The sequence below is a fragment of the Strix aluco genome, chromosome 2, assembly GCF_031877795.1.
Source record: "Strix aluco isolate bStrAlu1 chromosome 2, bStrAlu1.hap1, whole genome shotgun sequence".
Classification (NCBI taxonomy): domain Eukaryota; kingdom Metazoa; phylum Chordata; class Aves; order Strigiformes; family Strigidae; genus Strix; species Strix aluco.
The window spans coordinates 65,571,990-65,589,924 of record NC_133932.1 but is presented as its reverse complement, the minus strand read 5'-3'; the positions used below and the strand labels follow the sequence as shown (position 1 = coordinate 65,589,924).

Sequence of the window (17,935 nt, the reverse complement as noted above, 5' to 3'; positions counted from 1 at the left end):
TAGAACAAACAAGACCAACATGTAAAAGCATCTGTATGTCATACTGTTGTAGAGCAGGGAAATGCAGTAGGTGTTGTTTAAGGACTTTTCCAGACCAACATCGCTGCATCAGAATCTGCAGTCAGCAAATTGAAAAGACAACAAATTACAGACAGGGAAGCAAAATCTCCTCTGCTTTGGTTTCACAACAGATGTCAGTATTAGGAAGCATATTTAAATATGCTTCTTACAATAAACAGCAAATGTGAGGTGGTAAGTTTTCTCTCTCATCCCCTTGTTAAGCTGCAGGTAGTATGGGCCGATCCCTCCATGGCTCAGACAGGGATCTGTCTAAAGTCTGGGGCTGCAATGGCTGGCTTTTATAGACACCAGGCAGAGGGAGCAATTAAACAACCTGTTTCAGCAGTAACTGAAGCAGTAGGAAACCACTGCCAAAAGCAAGTCCCCGTGGGCCAGAGCTGTAAGCCTCATGGGCAAACAGATTGCTCTGGTGACTGACTTTGAACACTGAAGTTGGATCAGTTTGAGCCACATGTCCATGTCACTCTCACCAAGGCATGCAGAAAACAAAGGGAAATGCCACCACAGCAATGCAGTGCTGAATCACTGTGTTTGTTCTGCTTTGTTACTCATTGAAAAAGTGGTCTGGGATTTCCTAGCCAGCAACCTGTTCCCAGAACAGTGCTTCTCTTGCGGTTGCCTTAGGCACACTCAGGACCACTCCCCAAAATACTACTCTCATTTTATGGGGTTTTCTTCCTGATAAGAGCAACTTCAAGTCCAGAAAGGGCAACACTGGCTTTCCCTTTAAACTGGAGATGTTAGATGACTGTGAGAAACACCACGGGGGTCATACTGGTTGTCAGTCACCCCCGAAGTCTGCCTCCAGCAGCAGCAGTAGGAGATGCTGCCTGGGGAGGACACATGAGCTTGGCTGCTTTCTGCAGTCCATTTCCCTTGCACAGGCCCAGCTGGTTAACAGCGGTGGCAGGAGGCACGTCCACCCTTTGTATGGCACTGCTGTTCATTAATCCATCCAGTTGCTTTGGGAATGTGCTGGTGCTGTCGGCCTCCACGGCCTCCTGGGTAGCAAGGCCATGGCCATAGATTCCTTGATAATGCTAGGTTGAATCTTTATAAAAGCGTTTTTGAAGACCCAGCTATACTTCACCCACTGGACTTAATCCACATACTCACTGACACTGTCCCAGAAGACCATCAGGGACCAAGGCAGGACTGCTCCTTATGGGAGCTGGGCTGACCCTCTCCCAGCTGACCAGGCTTATCCGTCACCTCAGTCACTGTTGTCTCAGGTTGCCATTTGGCACCAGGCATTCTGGTTCTCCTGGCCTGTTTTTGAAGCCGCTAGCAACAGTCCAGAAGCACTTTTAAGTTTGCCCTCGCTTCATTGCTTAATATCGTACGTGCTAAACTCTTGACACTGTATTCTGTCTATTTTGTCTTTCTGATTTATTGTGATCATGATGTTCATTTCCCTCCTGATTTTTTCAGAGGTAAACTGAATGTCAGCCATGTCCACCATGTAGATCACATCAGTTCAGATTGAGTAGTCCTCTGCATCTCTCAGCTTTCCCCTGCTTCTAGTTGAAATGCTCCTCTACAACCTCTTTAATTTCCAGTGCCACAGCCTGGCTGTGTTACAGCCCAGGTGCAGCCCACCCCTTCTAGGCTGCTCCCCTCGTCCATGAAGTTTTGCCAGTTCCTGACATGCCTCATCTACAAGCCCCTCCATTTCCCCACGCAGCCACAGTGCAGTCTTGGGACAAAGGATTCGCCCCAGTGTGGGAGCTCCAGGCACTCAGAGCATCCTGCCTCCCTGCCACAGGCTGGGTAACCTCCCACAGCTTAAATGCTTAATTGCTTTGGGAAGCTTGTATCAGCCTAGTTTCTTCCCTGAAGAAATAATTAGGATCACTCATTTCTTACTCTACCCTTATTAAGCTAATTAGCAATAGAGGAGAAATGCTCAAGAGCATGAAAAAACCTACACAGTGAGAATGCAGCTGACCTGAGACTCTCTAGTGCCTTCACCCCACGAGCTGCCCTGCTGCAGCCCTCAGCCTTCCAGAAACATTTACAACTGGAAAGGTTTCTTGTTGCAGGGCAGGTGAAGAGAAAATTGATCCCGTTTCTATCCTTTAAATCAGGTTTTATTTTATGAATTTCCTGCCTATCCAGCCACACCTCAGTTGATTCAGATCAAGGAACTGACAAAGTTCAGGAGGGTTTTGTCCTGCCAGACACAGGAGAGAACATAAAGAGTGAGTCACTGGTACTGGATCTGATCCAGTGCCCTGCAGTCTGGCTTCTGGGTAAACCCAGAATTGTCTCTTATGTGTGACTGCTGTGATCAGTGAAGAGTTGCCTACTGATAGTTCACAAATACTATTTATTGACTGGATCGTTGTGGCCCTGTCTATATGTACTATAGGTAGGTGTTGTGTGCTTACCACATACTTGAGCTATTTCAGTAGCAGGACTGTTGGATTGTTCTATATGGAGGCTGAAGGGCTGACTGGGCTGTTGTGGCCACGGGCTGATGGCAAATAGTTCAGGGTCTTGCTGGTGGCCAGCTATTAGTAGTATCCCTCGGGGACTGATCCTGCAGCCAGTACTGTTTAGTGTCCTCAGAACCAGTGTGGGCTAGGGACAGAGAGCTCTTCCAGCAAGTTCACAGGTTCTTGGTGGAACAGAACTGCTGGTCAGAGGAATGTGGACAGGCTGGACAGGACTCTCATAAAATTAAACTACAGGTGCTACCAAGTCCCACACCTGAGACAGAAAAGCCCCAGGCACCAGTACAGGCTGGGCACCAGCTAGTTTCAAAGCAGCTCTGCAGAGAAAGCCCTGGGGGTCCTGGTGGACTACAAGCTGACCACAAGTGGTTAATGCACCCTTGCAGCAAAGGTGGCCAACATCATCCTGGGCTGCGTTAGGAAAAGCAGGTCCAGAGGGTGATCCTTCCCATCTACTTGGCACTTCTGTTGAGTTTTGGGTTCCCCAGGATAAAACGGACCCTAACATGCTGTAGGCCAGTGCAGGCCACCAAGCTGAAGCACAAGTTATACAAGCAGAGGCCGAGGGACCTAGGTCTGCTCAGCCTGGAAAAGACAAGGCTTTTGGGGGACATTTTCATCTACCTCTGTGGAGCTTATAGAGAAGATAGAGTCAGACTTTCCTTGCACAGAAAGAGGGTCAGAGACAACAGTCACATGTTGCAACAGGGCAACAATTTGGACTTGATAAAACAAAAGGAGTTTTTCACAAAAAATAGTGGGTGATTAAGCACTGTACCAGGTTGCACAGAGAGGCTGGGGAATCTTCATCCTTGGAAGTGTTCATAACAAGACAGGGCAAGGACTTGAGAAACTTGATCTACCTTCAAAGTTAACACTGCTTTGAGCAAGAGGTTGGACTAGAGACCTCCCAAGGTCCTCTCCAACCTTGGTCACTCTGTGCTTTTGTGGCTCTGTGAAGATGCTGCCAGAGGGGAGAATGGAAAATGTAAATGTAATCTTCTCAGCACACATAGTGAGAGACAATGAAGGAGCCACTCAAACAGATGCTGCACAGTTTGTGGCACAGAGGAGCTCCCCATGTTGGCTCTGGAAGCACCAATATGGTTTATGCATCAGTCATTTAAGGGATGGACAAGGGACTGTCAGCAAAACAGTGATGCCAACACTACAGGCATAATGGGCCTGGACTGAAACAGCTCACCTAGCATATTAAGTGGCACTTCGGCATCTTTAGCCCTTCTCCCCACATAGCTGGGCTTTGCTTTTAGAGGTAAAGAAGGAACATTTTAAGAAGGTTGTTTTGGGTCACCTCATTCCTCCGATTGCAGACTACTGGGGAGAATAAACTGCGGGGACAGAGGAGAGCAGAGCAGCTGGAAAAGTCAGCACTGCAGTCCCACCACAGAAGCATGAGCCCTGTGGGAGAGGTGACATCGTGGACCCTGAGCATGTTCTTGGAGAAGACAGGTTCAGCTAATCTGGTGACAACAGCAACTGGTTAATAACTAATTTGGTGTTATTTGCCTTGCTCCAAATAAAAGTGGGGGGAAATCCCCACTCCACTATTCATTATCAGCTTCTCCTTCTGTAAGATTTCCAAGAGATAATGTTAAAATATCAATCTTCTTGAGCAAATATGCCAGGTCCATGAGACACTCCTTTGTCCAGGTATTAACTAATGAAGGTAAACCTGGGGGAGCAGCGTGCTGCTCCTTTCATCACAGCAGCCTTGTGCAGTGGCTGCATCTTGTGAAGACACTGTCAGAGGTGGGACAAGACCCCATGCATCCACACCATTGAAGGAAACAGTGCTTGCAAAGGAGGACATCGGCAGAACAAGTCAGTCCCATCACTAATAAAGCTGTGCCCAACAAGCCCTCCCGCACTTTGCTTTCTGTCCCCTATGCATCCTTTGGAGACTGACCACAGACTCCAAAGACATCAGCCAGACTCCCCCATCCACAGTGGGCAGTACTTTTCCCCCCCTGCGGTATTTTTGGCATGTGAGGTGATGGGAAAAGGGTTGTGAGTGTGCAGAAATGTGGCTGGGGAGTGTAGGGACAGAGACGTCTCTCAAGGGGAGGCAAGGAGCTCGGTGGATGGAGGCAAGGCGCTCCAAGAATCTCTGATTTGGGCAACTGCAGGCAAATAACCCCTCGATAACATGACACTGGTATCCTTAGCATTGGTGTCTATCCCCAGGTGGCAAAAGCCATTTCAGTGATTGGAAACACCTGGCTCGTTACAATCCTTCTACTTGCAAGCAGATGTATGCCGGAAACCTCTCCCTCTCACAGCAGAGAAAAATGTTGAGGCAAAGGGTTGTCTGAATCATTTCAGAGATGCGTTGGGCTCGTTGAAAACTATTATGGAAAAAAAAAGCTGAAACGACAAGGTGTCATTATTTTTTTCCACTGACAAGCAATATTGGCAAAGCACACTGTCATGGGAACACCCCCCTAGGCAGGGGCGGATGGGCCACCAGCGTGGACATGGCCAGTCTCTCAGGAGAATGCTAGCCCAGGTGGTAGTGCTGCATGCCCCTCTGTGCCACATAGCCAACAGCCCAGGTTCAGTCCCAGCCCTCTTTTCTTGAGCAGTAGTGACACAGTCCAGGATGCTGGGATGGGACTGAAGCAAACACCTGCAGATGAGCTGGATTCTGGGTCTTACCACAGCTCCCTCCAGGAATAGGGTGTGAAATATAAGATGTAGGTGGAGACACGCACAGAAAAAAATCAAGTGTTTTTTTTTCCCTTTGGAAACCTGGGAAATGCCACTCCCAAGAATACTTGCCATGATGCCAATGTCTGTAGCACAACAGGTTCTGTTTACATGACAAAAAAATGCTGTTAAGTCTCACAAAACCACAGCCCAATACATTTCATCACAGTGTCAGATTACCACTAAACGGAAGGTAGCTTTCCTTATATATTAAACTTCCCCAAACCTCAGTCCTCTGCCAGAAGCTGAGCTGCAGACAAGAAGGTAAGATATCACCACTCAGGGGAGGAGCTCTTTTTATTTCCTTCAGCAATACCATCTCCTTGGTGGCCAAGAGGCTGCAGCTTTTTGCTGTGTCAGATTTCTGCTTGAATAAGGATACCGAGATTTGTCCTATAGTTCTCAATTTAGGTCACCTATATTTAGATGGCTCTCATCCATACGAGAGCCTATCTTCCTAGGCTCCCTTCACAGCCAGTGAGGGGAAATGAGTGCTCCCAGAGTACTACTCACCCCAAAGTAGGTAGCCACAATGATTTAGCCAGCTTGCATCTTGAAAGTGCCAATTTCTGAGTATAAAGAAAGTCTCAGGAGACTCAGGCAAAGCTGTCCAGGTGTGGCGAAGGCGGTTTGTATGCAGAGTATGGACAGGGAATTAGAGTGTTCGTAGTGGGAGTGCAATAGCACAGGGCACTAAACATTACTAGTTTTATTTTTTCTGAATTAAATATTGGGGTTTGAGATTTGGAAGAAGTTACCAAGATGTTGTAGAAGATGCAGGTTTGAAACACCAGCAGAAGTGAGAGGTCACAAGTCTCTTGAAAATAGCTGCAGCCTCACTTGGCTAGAGCAGGAGAGCTGCCTTTGGGGTCTCTCATAAAAAGAGATACAACTCCATTTGTCTATTGCTTTGCCTACCCAACCAGGAGAAATACCCCATCAGCTCAGGAAGAGTTTCTTTGTGTTTATTCGGCAAGCAGTGAGGCATATTCATGTCTTCATGTGTGCCAATGCTGACCAACTGATTTTCAGGCTGTTCTGTGTGCTCAGGAAGAACCACGCCATGTACTTGATGCTCATGCTGCTGGGCCTCGCTGCCCTCCTGGGTAAGTCTGGTGGCCCTTGCTGCCTTGCCCCAAGCAGCCAGGGACATGTTCCCCAGGCCGGGAAGCAGGAGACATTGATGCACCTCCTCACCCCACTTCCCAGAATCTCGGTTACCATTAAACTCTGTTGGAGGGGAGAGTGCTTGAGCCCCCTTGGGAGTCTTACAGAAGGAGGGGTGGCCTCTGAGGGATGGGTGGATGCAGGGTGCAGGGTGCAGGGCAGGACCTCACCTCCTCTCCATCACAAGGAGTGACAGAGGTAGCCCCACGCAGCTCCTGCGCCCTGCAGCCTGTCCTCTCTGGGGTGCATCCTCTCCTTGGGTTTTACATGCAATTACAAAAGGTTTTTACTGCTTGAGCATGTCGCCTCTGCAGGTGCCTCCGAGGGCCGCACGGATTGCTATGGCAGTGTAGACAGAATTAAAACCCCTGGGGCTTCATGCAAAACTGCAAAGTCAGAAGGTTTACCCTACTGTGGTGAGTATCCCTCTTCAGCCAGATGCCTCCATTTCTCCATGGCACAATAATCCCAAATCCTTCACATTTCCAAAGTGCTGAATACGCACTAGCTGCTGAGCCTGCGCAATATCCCTGTAGGTGATCATCTACCTCCTCCCAAAGGTGAGGTACACAAAATTTTGAGGTAATTCTGTCTGTATTAGAAGGAGAGAAGTGAGACACAATTATGAGTTTTAAAACTCAGTTATTAAGCAAATATCTTTACTTTTGATTTTAATTACAGGAGTTAGTGCTTCAGAAAAGATTGCTGAACGGGACCTAATAGCTATGAATCAATATAAAACACTCATTAAGAAAGTTGGTGAAAAACTGTGCGTGGAACCAGCCGTGATCGCTGGCATCATCTCCCGGGAATCTCATGCCGGCAAAATACTGAAGAATGGCTGGGGTGACAATGGCAATGGATTTGGTTTAATGCAGGTATTTGCTGATACTCCACTAAAACCTGATAAACAACATATAAATAAAGGTAAGCCTCCTAAACATATCATCCATTACAGCAGGGAAATGTCTTCTTTTTGTTGTCTTGGTATTCCTAGGTTGACAAAAAATCACATACACCTGTGGGACGATGGAACAGCGAAACTCATCTTATCCAGGGCACAAACATACTTATCACGATGATAAAGAGAATACAGGGAAAATTCCCACGCTGGACAAGGGATCAACAGCTGAAAGGTAAGGTACAGGCCACAGGTTTTGTCCAGGGGAGAAGAAAAACTTTAGGACAAAAACATACTGAATTAGTTCCCATGCTCCTCAAAACCCATGTTTCTAACAGACTGTTGCTTAGCTTTTCACCCCTTTTTTACTTCACCAGCAAAAGACAAGTGTTGTCAGTTCTGTGTAGTTTCTGCCTTTCCTTAGTATAGCAGTCTTGCTGAATTTCCACCATCATGTGGCAAATATTTATACACTTGAAATCTAGTCTATGTAAAAGCTGACTTTTCCTTATCTGGCCATGAGGAGTCTTCTACAGCCATTCAGGTTAACACATAGCTCCATGAATGGGACCAGCAGTTCACTCCATATCTCTGTTGACAAAGAAGATGAGGTGTTTGCTCTCAGGGAATTGCAAAACTGTGCTGTGCAATGTGGAAAAGCTGCCTCCTTCAAAGCAGGCTACACCCTGCAACCCCCTTGGACTGCTGGGATGCCACAGCACGCTCATTTCAGAGACACCTCTGATACCTCTGCTTTTCAGCACGGCAGATGGAGTAGCATGTAGACAGCTGCAAGACAAAGATAATGCAATGTATGAGTGTGTTTTAACTCTTTTAAAAGCAGTTATTTTCAAGGGTGAGAAGTTACAAGGATGTTGAATATGATATGACATGACATGACATGACATGACATGACATGACATGTTATCCCATTCTATTCTATTCTATTCTGAACAGGCCCCATGCAAATGAAGGGCTTGTGCTGGGCCAGGTAAACGGTACAAGTTCATCAAGGGGCAAATATCTGTGAACACAAAACCTCAGGTATCTTTCTGATGTTTTGGTGGATTCAGGAATAACTAAGCTGCTTGCAGACCCCCACGTAAGTCAGAGAAGATCTGATAATGCTGCCTACTCTCCTTCCAAAGTCCTGATAAGTGAAAGCTTTCAAAACCAGTAAAAGCAGAACACATCAGGATGGAAATTTTCCCTATTTTTTTTTAAGTCTGTATGAGTTCTTTTGATGTTTCATTTCAGGTGGGATTTCTGCTTACAATGCTGGTACTAAGAATGTCCGAAGCTATGACAAAATGGACATTGGCACCACCCATGATGACTACTCCAATGATGTGGTTGCACGAGCCCAGTATTACCTGAAACACGGCTACTAGACTCAGTAATCTCTACTGAGTAACTTTCTTACCATCACCTTCATGACACCCCTGAGGGAGACAAGACACAGGGCAGCTGTACCCTGCAAACCCATACAGGTGCAAATGTACAGGAATGATTTACATGAATAAGCATTTGCAGAATAAAGCCCTGAATTTTTAAAACAATATTCAGTAAGACACCAGTCAGGTAGTTTCTTTACAAGCAATATGGTTTGGATTTTACAAAAGGAATATTACCAAAATCTTAATATTTTTTCTGCTATCTACATATTTCTCTGAGTTATGAGGACTATCTTGTTTTGCTATTGGTAATTTGCTGCCTTCCAGATCTTAAAACACATTTCTGGCAAAATCTGTCTTTCTCTTAAGAAATCAAAAAGCAAAATACTTCCTTGGGTATTAGCTTCATGATTTATTTTTTCAAAGCTGCTTGATATTTACATTATGCTGTGGAGTAGTCATTTTTTTCTGAATGGTAATTTTTCATATAAATGCATAGAATAGAGAGAGATGTTTTCAGTCATACAGAAATAAGCAAACAGAAATTGAATAAAAGTGTTAGCAAATGAAGCAGGACTCCAGTGTACTCATATTGTCATGTCTGTTAGCAAAGTTTGGATAAGTACAATGTTAATTTTAGGCAGATAGAGAAACTGAGAAGGGAACAGGATGAAATACATCTTTTCCCTCTCTGCTGCTTGTAGAGCGACACTTGGGAAAACAGCAATCTTTGAGTTTGGCATATTTTGGTGCTCCTATTTCTTCTAGACCTGGAATTGAACTATTTTGGGGGTGGGAGGGTGAGAAGGTAACAAAAGGAGAGGGGTAGATGCCTGCAGGACTGAGTGACACACATTCTCCAGGGACAAAGGAAGAGTTGGTTTTGGTCTGGCAGCAAGCAGTGCAAGCCGTGCCTTCCCCACCAGCATCCACTTGCATGCTGAGGGAACTTCCTTTATTCTTCCATGATGAACACACCTTCTGGGACTGGGAATAACTCTGTGTCAAAATAATTAGAAAAACCACTGGCTGCAAGCATCTCAAATGGATAGGAAAATGCAATCCAAAGCCATTAACAGTGCACAGAGTTATGATACATGTCCTCCCAGGAGCAATTAGAGACCATGCTAAAAACATCCAGCATGGGTTTAAACAGTGTAAATAGTGCCCAGCCAATATGTTTGTCTCCTGCAATGAGATGACTGACGTTATGGAGAAAGGGGGAGTAGCAGATATGGTATACCTTGACCTGGCAAGGTCTTTGCCCTAGCCTGGTGTAGTATCCTTATAGCCAGACTGGTAAGACATGGACTGGATAGGTGGGTAGAAAATTGGCTAGAAAGTTGCCAGGCTCAAAGCACAGTGGTCAGTGTCACAGGGTCCAGCTGGTGGCCAGTTGCTGGTGGCATCCCCCAGAGACAGATCCTGCAGCCGGTACTGCTTTGCGTCTTCAGCAGCAATTCAGACTAGGGACAGAGAGCGCTCCCAGCGAGTTTATAGATGATACAAAGCAACGGGTCCTGGAGAGGGTGGAGAAATGGGATGATGGTTACTCCATGGTGATCAATTAAGACAAAGGCAAAGCCCTACACCTGGAACACAACAACTCCACACATCAATACGGTCTGGGAGGCAACTGTCTTAAAAGTGAGCTGTGCAAAAAGGGACCTGGGGGTCCTGGTGGACACATGGACCCTCATGGAGATGTAGACTAAGAGCACCCTGAGCTGCATTAGCAAAATTCTAGCCAGCAGGGAGAAGAGCAGTCATTTCCCTCTCTTTCATGTTTGAGAGACCACATCTGGAACACTGTACCCAGTTTTGGGCTCCCTGATACAAGAGGGATACTGACACACTGGAATGAGTCCAGCAGAGGCCACCAAGCTGGTCAAGGATTGGAGCACAGGACACATAAGGAGAGGCTGAGGCAGCTGGGTACACTCAGCCTGGAGAAGTCACCTTTGGGGAGACCATGCTGTTTGGGTCTTGACCTCACTGCTGGGTTCTGCAGCTTCTTCCTCCACTCTCCAAGGATCTGGCTGCCTGCACTGAAGGTCAGCTCTTCATGTTGCACTATGATGAGCCTCTTCTGTGGTCTCCTCCCATGCACCTTCTGCCTGCTGGCTCAGGAGCTGCATTTAAGCTCACAACCTTGCCCTGGGTCCTCACCTGAGCTGCACTGGAAATTAGCCTGCACCTGGCTTTGTAACCTACTGATCCTGCTTTTGCCTCGCTGAGTTTCCTTTCTGGCTTGCTCTTGAACCTGTCTTGTAACTACAGACTTGTCCTAGCATGTGACCTTGACTTGGAAAGACCTTGCTTGCCATCACCACAACCCACATGGTGCTGTGAGCAGTGTGCACGGGAAGGTAAGCTGGGAGGTGTCTGCCTCGCTGCCGCCCTGGAGAAGTGGCTGTCTGACAGCATATGCTTAGAAAGCCAGGTGATTCATTTAATTTTTACAAATGCAGGCTACACAAATCACCCAGAGATGATCACTATTCAACCCATTAGTCCTGCAGATTGACCGATCAATTGCTTCTGCAGATGCCTCATGCCACTAGTTTCCAGGACCATCACAGAGGGATGTCCCTGTCCCAGGGCTCACCAGCCCACCAGATCCATTAGCTGGAAGGCACCTTACTGACACTTCAGCTAGAGCTTCTGTGAAATCACTGTCACCAGCTACTTTCTCTTGTCTTACCTTGTACCAAAATTGCTCAGTAGTAAATCTAAAGGCAAGGTCTTAGCACTGGCAGTCTCCGTACTAACTCCCACTGAGCCCATACAGCCAGTGTCAGGTGAGGTAAGGGCTGTTGTGCATTTAAATTCAGTTAAACAGGAGCACCTTGGTATTCTCTATCTCCTGGCAGTTGATGTAGCAGAGTTTTCCAGTAGTCATATAATAAATACGTGTCAAAAACATCCTGCTTTCTTCTTTCTTATTCAGAAGAAAAGCTCCAAAGCTTTGTAATTTGTCTTAGCAAAGATATAATTGGCTTAATATATATCTTCACAAGGTCCTCCTTATGTACACATGGGAATGGCTGCAAACCTCACAGCAGACGTCCAGTGCAGACATCCCTCCATGCGGACAGGTGGCAACTTCACCTTCTCCACATCCACACCACCGAGGTGGGCTGTGCTCTGCACAGCAGCATTTGCCTCCCACAGCTACAGAGGGGATTTAGTCTTCAACATCCGCCATCTCCTGCCCTCCAGCCCAGGGACCAACATTGCCAGCATCCCTAGCCCAGGGCCAGGGCAAGGCAGTGCGGTGGAAGACAGGAGTGGAGATGGCATAAGTGTCCCTCTGTGGTGCAGAGGCAACCACCACACTAGGATGCACAACACAGTGTACCCTTTGCAAGACACATGAAGTCTTCATGCTAATCAGCACCAGAAAAGCCTCAGCTAAGGACTGTGTTCGACTCAGGTAGCCTTAGCTCAGCAAAGATGGAGACCAACTGGAGAACCTCAAAATTGCAGTAACAACCATGATCAGAAGTGAAGAAAATGTGACCCGAAAAGAATTCAGAACTGGGATGGCTGAGAGAAGAAAAAACATGCTACGAACAGGTATATGTGTCTACAACTATGCTATAGACAGCCAGGAAAGGGAAAAGAAGTAAACAAGTTTGTCACATCCATATGGACAGAGTAGAGCAGGTACATATACATAAATGCAAAAATACATGTAGTTTCCCATTTTTGGCTTTCATTTTTAATCAGAAATGAATACAAAGCATTTAAGTATTGCTCTTTAGTATTTATAACAAGAACAGCCTTTGTTGTACTTAGGTAGGGTCATGAATAAGACTTCCAAAATACTTAAGAATTAATCTAAAGTCTCAGCTCAGCTTTGCAAGACCCAAGGCTTGCAAAAATGAACTTACTACAAAAGACACTGAAATTTGTGCAATTTCTGTAAGTTTCATGTCTCAGTCCTGTTTGCACCCTCCAGCATGCGGCTTTATGTCTGCTGATGGGACAAGAACTTCTGCAAAAACTATTGGGGACTTTTGAAACTAAACCAATAAATAAAACCAGCAGAGTTTTGAAACATATGGTGCAACTCTTTCCCTGTAACAGCCACAGCCACTGCTTTCCTTCTTCCAGTACTCTGTTGGATCTGCACTATCGGGCTTAACGTCTTTTTGATTGCTTAAATGCTAAACTATAAACCTGAGCGTTGCTACACTGGTGTCCTAAGTTAATTTATTAAATATGAACCATTATTACAGAAAAGAAAAAGAATTTACCAAAGCAGCAGCTGAGAATCATGTATCACAAATGATTTAGTTTACTGATGGGACTACACTACCTAAAAATTACATGGGGAGAAAAAAAAGAAGTGCCACTTGATCCAAGCCAATTTAATTTCACATCCAACACCAACAAGCCATGGGTGCTTCTAAAACAAGTCTTCAGCAGTAAAACATACGAAGAATAATCCATTCAAAATTCTTATTAAAATTGGGCTTGTGTGATTCTTTATGAAATGAAGGAAGGGTCTAAGAGCATGCTCTTAATTTGCTTCATGTTGCCTTAAGCATTGTTTTGTATCAGACGGGTCCTGTTTGATTTCCTTGGCTCTGTCCCTTACAGAGACAACTTCTATTAAACGTATGCCAAAACTCTCAACTATCAGCTTACCAGAATGAAAGAGACACTTGTTTTATCTTACGAGACGAAGTTCCTGTTACTTGTTACTGAAGATAAACAAGAGCTAAAGTACCATAAATCACAACTGCCTTCGTGCATTGTTTGAACATTTCCCACTGGGTTACACAACTTGCACCTTCTGACTCAAGAAGAGTCACTATTTCACTGTTTCTCTGGCCATCAAAAATGCTGCAAAACTGGACAGGACACACCTAAGGACAACACAAGAGAAAGTAAATCCAGTAGAAACAAGTCAAGTCACACTCCTACAGTTAAAAAACATCTAAATACAGTTAAAAAGCAGTTAAATATAAAATAGTCAAACACTAATTAATCATCTCTGTATCATGATATTAAAAAAAAGCAGCACACTAGTCGTTGCTTTGCCTTTAACTGAAAACATTTCCAAGCCACCCTGTCCCAAATTATATGATATCACCTGCCCTCTCAGGAGCTAAACATGGGTATTCTTCAGATGAAGCTTTTGCGGATGAGCCGGCACTCACTCCCACACTAATCACAGAATCACAGATTTGTTTAGGTTGGAAAAGACCTTGAAGATCATCTAGTCCAACCATTGACCTGACACTGACAGTTCCCAACTACACCATATCCCTCAGCACTAAGTCAACTTTACTCTTAAACACCTCCAGGGATGGGGACTCCACCACCTCCCTGGGCAGCCCATTCCAATGCCTAACAACCCGTTCTGTAAAGAAATGCTTCCTAATATCTAGTCTAAACCTTCCCCGGTGCAACTTGAGGCCATTACCTCTTGTCCTGTCACTTGTCACTTGGTTAAAGAGGCTCATCCCCAGTTCTCTGCACCCTCCTTTCAGGTAGTTGTAGAGGGTGATGAGGTCTCCCCTCAGCCTCCTCTTCTCCAGACTAAACACCCCCAGTTCCCTCAGCCACTCCTCATACGACATGTGCTCCAGACCCTTCGCCAGCTTCGTTGCCCTTCTCTGGACACGCTCGAGTCATTCAATGTCCTTTTTTGTAGTGAGGGGCCCAAAACTGAACACAGTCATCGAGGTGCGGCCTCACCAGTGCCGAGTACAGGGGTAAGATCACTTCCCTGTCCCTGCTGGCCACGCTATTTCTGATACAAGCCAGAATGTCATTGGCCTTCTTGGCCACCTGGGCACACTGCTGGCTCATGCTCAGCTGGCTGTCAATCAACACCTCCAGGTCCCTCTCTGACTGGCAGCTCTCCAGCCACTCCTCCCCAAGCCTGTAGCGCTGCTGGGGGTTGTTGTGGCCCAAGTGCAGCACCCGGCATTTGGCCTTATTGAAACTCCTACAGTTGGCCTTAGCCCATCGCTCCAGCCTGTCCAGGTCTCTCTGCAGAGCCTCCCTACCCTCGAGCAGATCAACACTCCCACCCAACTTGGTGTCATCTGCAAACTTACTGAGGGTGCACTCGATCGCCTCATCTAGATCATCAATAAAGATGTTAAACAGGAGTGGCCCCAAAACCGAGCCCTGGGGGACACCACTCGTGACCGGCCACCAACTGGATTTAACTCCATTCACCACCACTCTTTGGGCCCGGCCATCCAGCCAGTTTTTTACCCAGTAAAGCGTGTGCCCACCCAAGCCGCGAGTAGTCAGTTTCGTCAGGAGAATGCTGTGGGAAACGGTGTCAAAGGCCTTACTGAAGTCAAGGTAGACAACATCCACAGCCTTCCCCTCATCCAATAAGCGGGTCACCCCGTGTAGAAGGAGATCAGGTTTGTCAGGCAGGACCTGCCTTTCATAAACCCATGCTGACTAGGCCTGATCCCCTGGTTGTCTATTATATGACTTTTAATGGCACTTGGGATGATCTGCTCCATGACCTTCCCTGGCACCGAGGTCGGACTGACAGGTCTATAGTTTCCTGGATCCTCCTTCCTGCCTTTCTTGTAGATGGGTGTCACATTTGCCACCCTCCAGTCCAACAGGACCTCCCCAGTTAGCCATGACTTCAGGTAAATCATGGACAGCGGCTTGGCGAGCACATCTGCCAACTCCCTCAGCACTCTTGGGTGTAACCCATCTGGACCCACAGACTTGTGTGCATCCAAGTGGTGTAGCAGGTCTCTGACCACCTCCTCTTCAACTGTGCTGACCTCAGTCTGCTTCCCCTCCCCATCTCCCAGCTCATGAGGCTGGGTGTCCAGGGAACAGCCAGTTCCACTGCTAAAGACTGAGGCAAAGTAGGCATTGAGCACCTCAGCCTTTTCCTCATCCTTAGTTACCATGTTTCCCTCTGCATCCAATAGGGGAGGGAGATTTTCTCTAATCCTCCTCTTGCTGTTAACAAATTTATAGAAAGATTTTTTTGTTATCCTTAACAGCTGCAGCCAAGTTGAGCTCTAGCTGCGCTTTGGCTCTCCTAATGTTCTCCCTGCATAACTTCACTACGACTTTATAGTCTTCATAAGAGGCCTGGCCCCTCTTCCAAAGGCGATAGATTCTCCTTTTGTTCTTGAGATCCAGCCAAAGGTCCCTGTTTAGCCAGGCCAGTCTCCTTCCCCCCTGCTTGTTTTTTGGCACACAGGGACAGCCTGCTCCTGTGCCTTTAAGACTTCTCTCTTGAAGTATGTCCAGCCTTCATGGACTCCCATATCCTTCAAGGTAGCCTCCCAAGGGATTTTGTTAACCAGTCTCTTGAACAAGTCAAAGGTAGCCCTCCAGAAGTCTAAGGTGGCAGTTTTACTAACTCCTCTCTTTGTTTCTCGAAGGATCAAAAATTCGATCATCTCATGATCACTGCACCCTAGACAGCCTCCAACCTTTACCTGCCCCACAAGCTCTTCCCTGTTCACAAGAAGCAGGTCCAGGAGGGCACCTTCCCTGGTCGGTTCACTCACCAGCTGTATGAGGAATTTATCCTCCATATATTCCAGGAACTTCCTGGATTGTTCCTTCTCCGCTGTGTTGTGATCCCAGCAGATACCCTGGAGGTTAAAGTCCCCCACAAGAACAACGCATGTGACCGTGAGATATCTCCCAACTGTTTGTTGGAAACAACTAAGAAACAACTCTCTGAATCCCTTTCAATTAATGCATAATCTGCTTCTGAAAAATGTGACAGCCTGCCTCCACAGCTATTATCTCAGTTCTTACACCAAACCTTTTCAGTTTATAAGTAAGTTTCTGTCTTGGTAAATCTCTCATTCATGGAAACCAGATTTAACCGACTTGGTTTCTTCCCCTTCTTCCTACTCTTTCTTTCAGGCTTTCCCCCTCCTGACAGATGATCAACAAGTTAAATTATTCCTTTGGTCATGTTTATGTTCCCATTACTTTCAGATTATACCCCTGCGTTCAGTGCATTTGTACAGACAAAAGGGACTGAAGTCAGCAGCCCCCGGCGCTGCAGTGCAGTAGGGCAACCTGCAGCCTGTGGCACTGGCTCATGGCGCTCCATGGTGAGGTCAACGCAAGAGACCAAGTTTCATGGCAGAACTGCACTCTGACAGGTCCTTTGTAGCATTTGAAGAAAATCTAGGATAAGCTGGATCTGAATTGGAGATTGCTGAATGCCTTAACTAACAGCGAGTACAAGGGGAATCTAGGACATAAACAACAATTTGGGGCACTTCTGAGGCTGCCCAAAGCCACCACCTGTACTCCTGACATAGCAGGGGAGATTGCAATGCAGCGTGGCTTATGTACTGCCTCCTCTGTGACAAGCAACGATGGGACAAGTGAGAGATGCTGCAAAGAGCACTGACAAAAGCTGTAACCAGTTCTCTGTCCCTGGAGAACCGAGCCTGCAGCAGTTCCCAAGCTCCCACTGGAGCCTGCAAGCTGCAGCCTGCTCAACATCACACAGGTGACAGCGCTGCTGTTACAAGCCACTGTGTGGACATGCCATTCTCCCTCAGTAGTCTGAATACAGGTTTGTTGAGGAAAACACTTCCCAGGACATGTGAAACTCCATGCATGCATATATGATTAAACAGTAATTTCTGTATAGGGCTCCAGAAAACACGAGAGATCTACCTGTGTGTCTCAATCACTGTGATGTAGAAGCAAACTAGTACATCCTTTATGATTCTTCCCCAGCAACAAGGGAATGGTAACACAGGCCATTTGAAAATTACTGGTTTGTGAATCATCTTCAGTGGTATTCTGAATTTTCAGGGTTTTTTAATGTCACTTCTGTATGAGCCATATCTGTTCTATTTTCCCTCCTGCCAGATGTACTTCCCTTTGTTTGAACCTTCTCTGAACTCACTTGTAATGGTGAACATGAAGAGCTCCAGGCATGGTTTGCAGCTTTTTGCACTTTTTGCACTTTTTGCAGCTGGTTGTCTATGGGAGGTATCAACAGTACAGGAAAAACTTACGGAATTGAGTCTTCCAATACAATGACATGGGATGAATTCCCTGGCTTAAAATGTGAAAAAGCTGATGAAACAGCGAAACAGCATTTCACCCTCACAAAAATTACCGTGGGGGAGAAGCATGTCTGGATGGATTAGCAGTGACGGGGAGGTCTGCCATCCAGTGGCTTTTTTCCTTACTGCTGAACAGCTAAGCTACAGTGG

General features: G+C 46.4%; 1 protein-coding gene across 1 annotated transcript; it reads left to right on the top strand.

Annotated features, from left to right (window-relative positions):
* The first annotated feature begins 5,515 nt into the window (after nucleotides 1-5,515).
* On the top strand, nucleotides 5,516-9,296 carry LOC141920222 (lysozyme g-like). Its single transcript, XM_074816914.1, has 6 exons — nucleotides 5,516-5,528; nucleotides 6,297-6,370; nucleotides 6,746-6,847; nucleotides 7,113-7,309; nucleotides 7,429-7,567; nucleotides 8,590-9,296. The coding sequence occupies exons 2-6, from the start codon at nucleotides 6,328-6,330 to the stop codon at nucleotides 8,721-8,723; spliced, it is 615 nt and encodes a 204-aa protein (XP_074673015.1). The 5' UTR covers nucleotides 5,516-5,528; nucleotides 6,297-6,327; the 3' UTR covers nucleotides 8,724-9,296.
* The last annotated feature ends 8,639 nt before the right edge of the window (nucleotides 9,297-17,935 follow it).

Coding starts and splice junctions, on each gene's coding strand:
- LOC141920222 (XM_074816914.1), top strand. CDS start 6,328: ATGTACTTGATGCTCATGCTGCTGGGCCTCGCTGCCCTCCTGG. Junction 6,371..6,745: donor GGGCCTCGCTGCCCTCCTGG/GTAAGTCTGGTG, acceptor TCGCCTCTGCAG/GTGCCTCCGAGGGCCGCACG. Junction 7,310..7,428: donor ATGGATTTGGTTTAATGCAG/GTATTTGCTGAT, acceptor TGGTATTCCTAG/GTTGACAAAAAATCACATAC.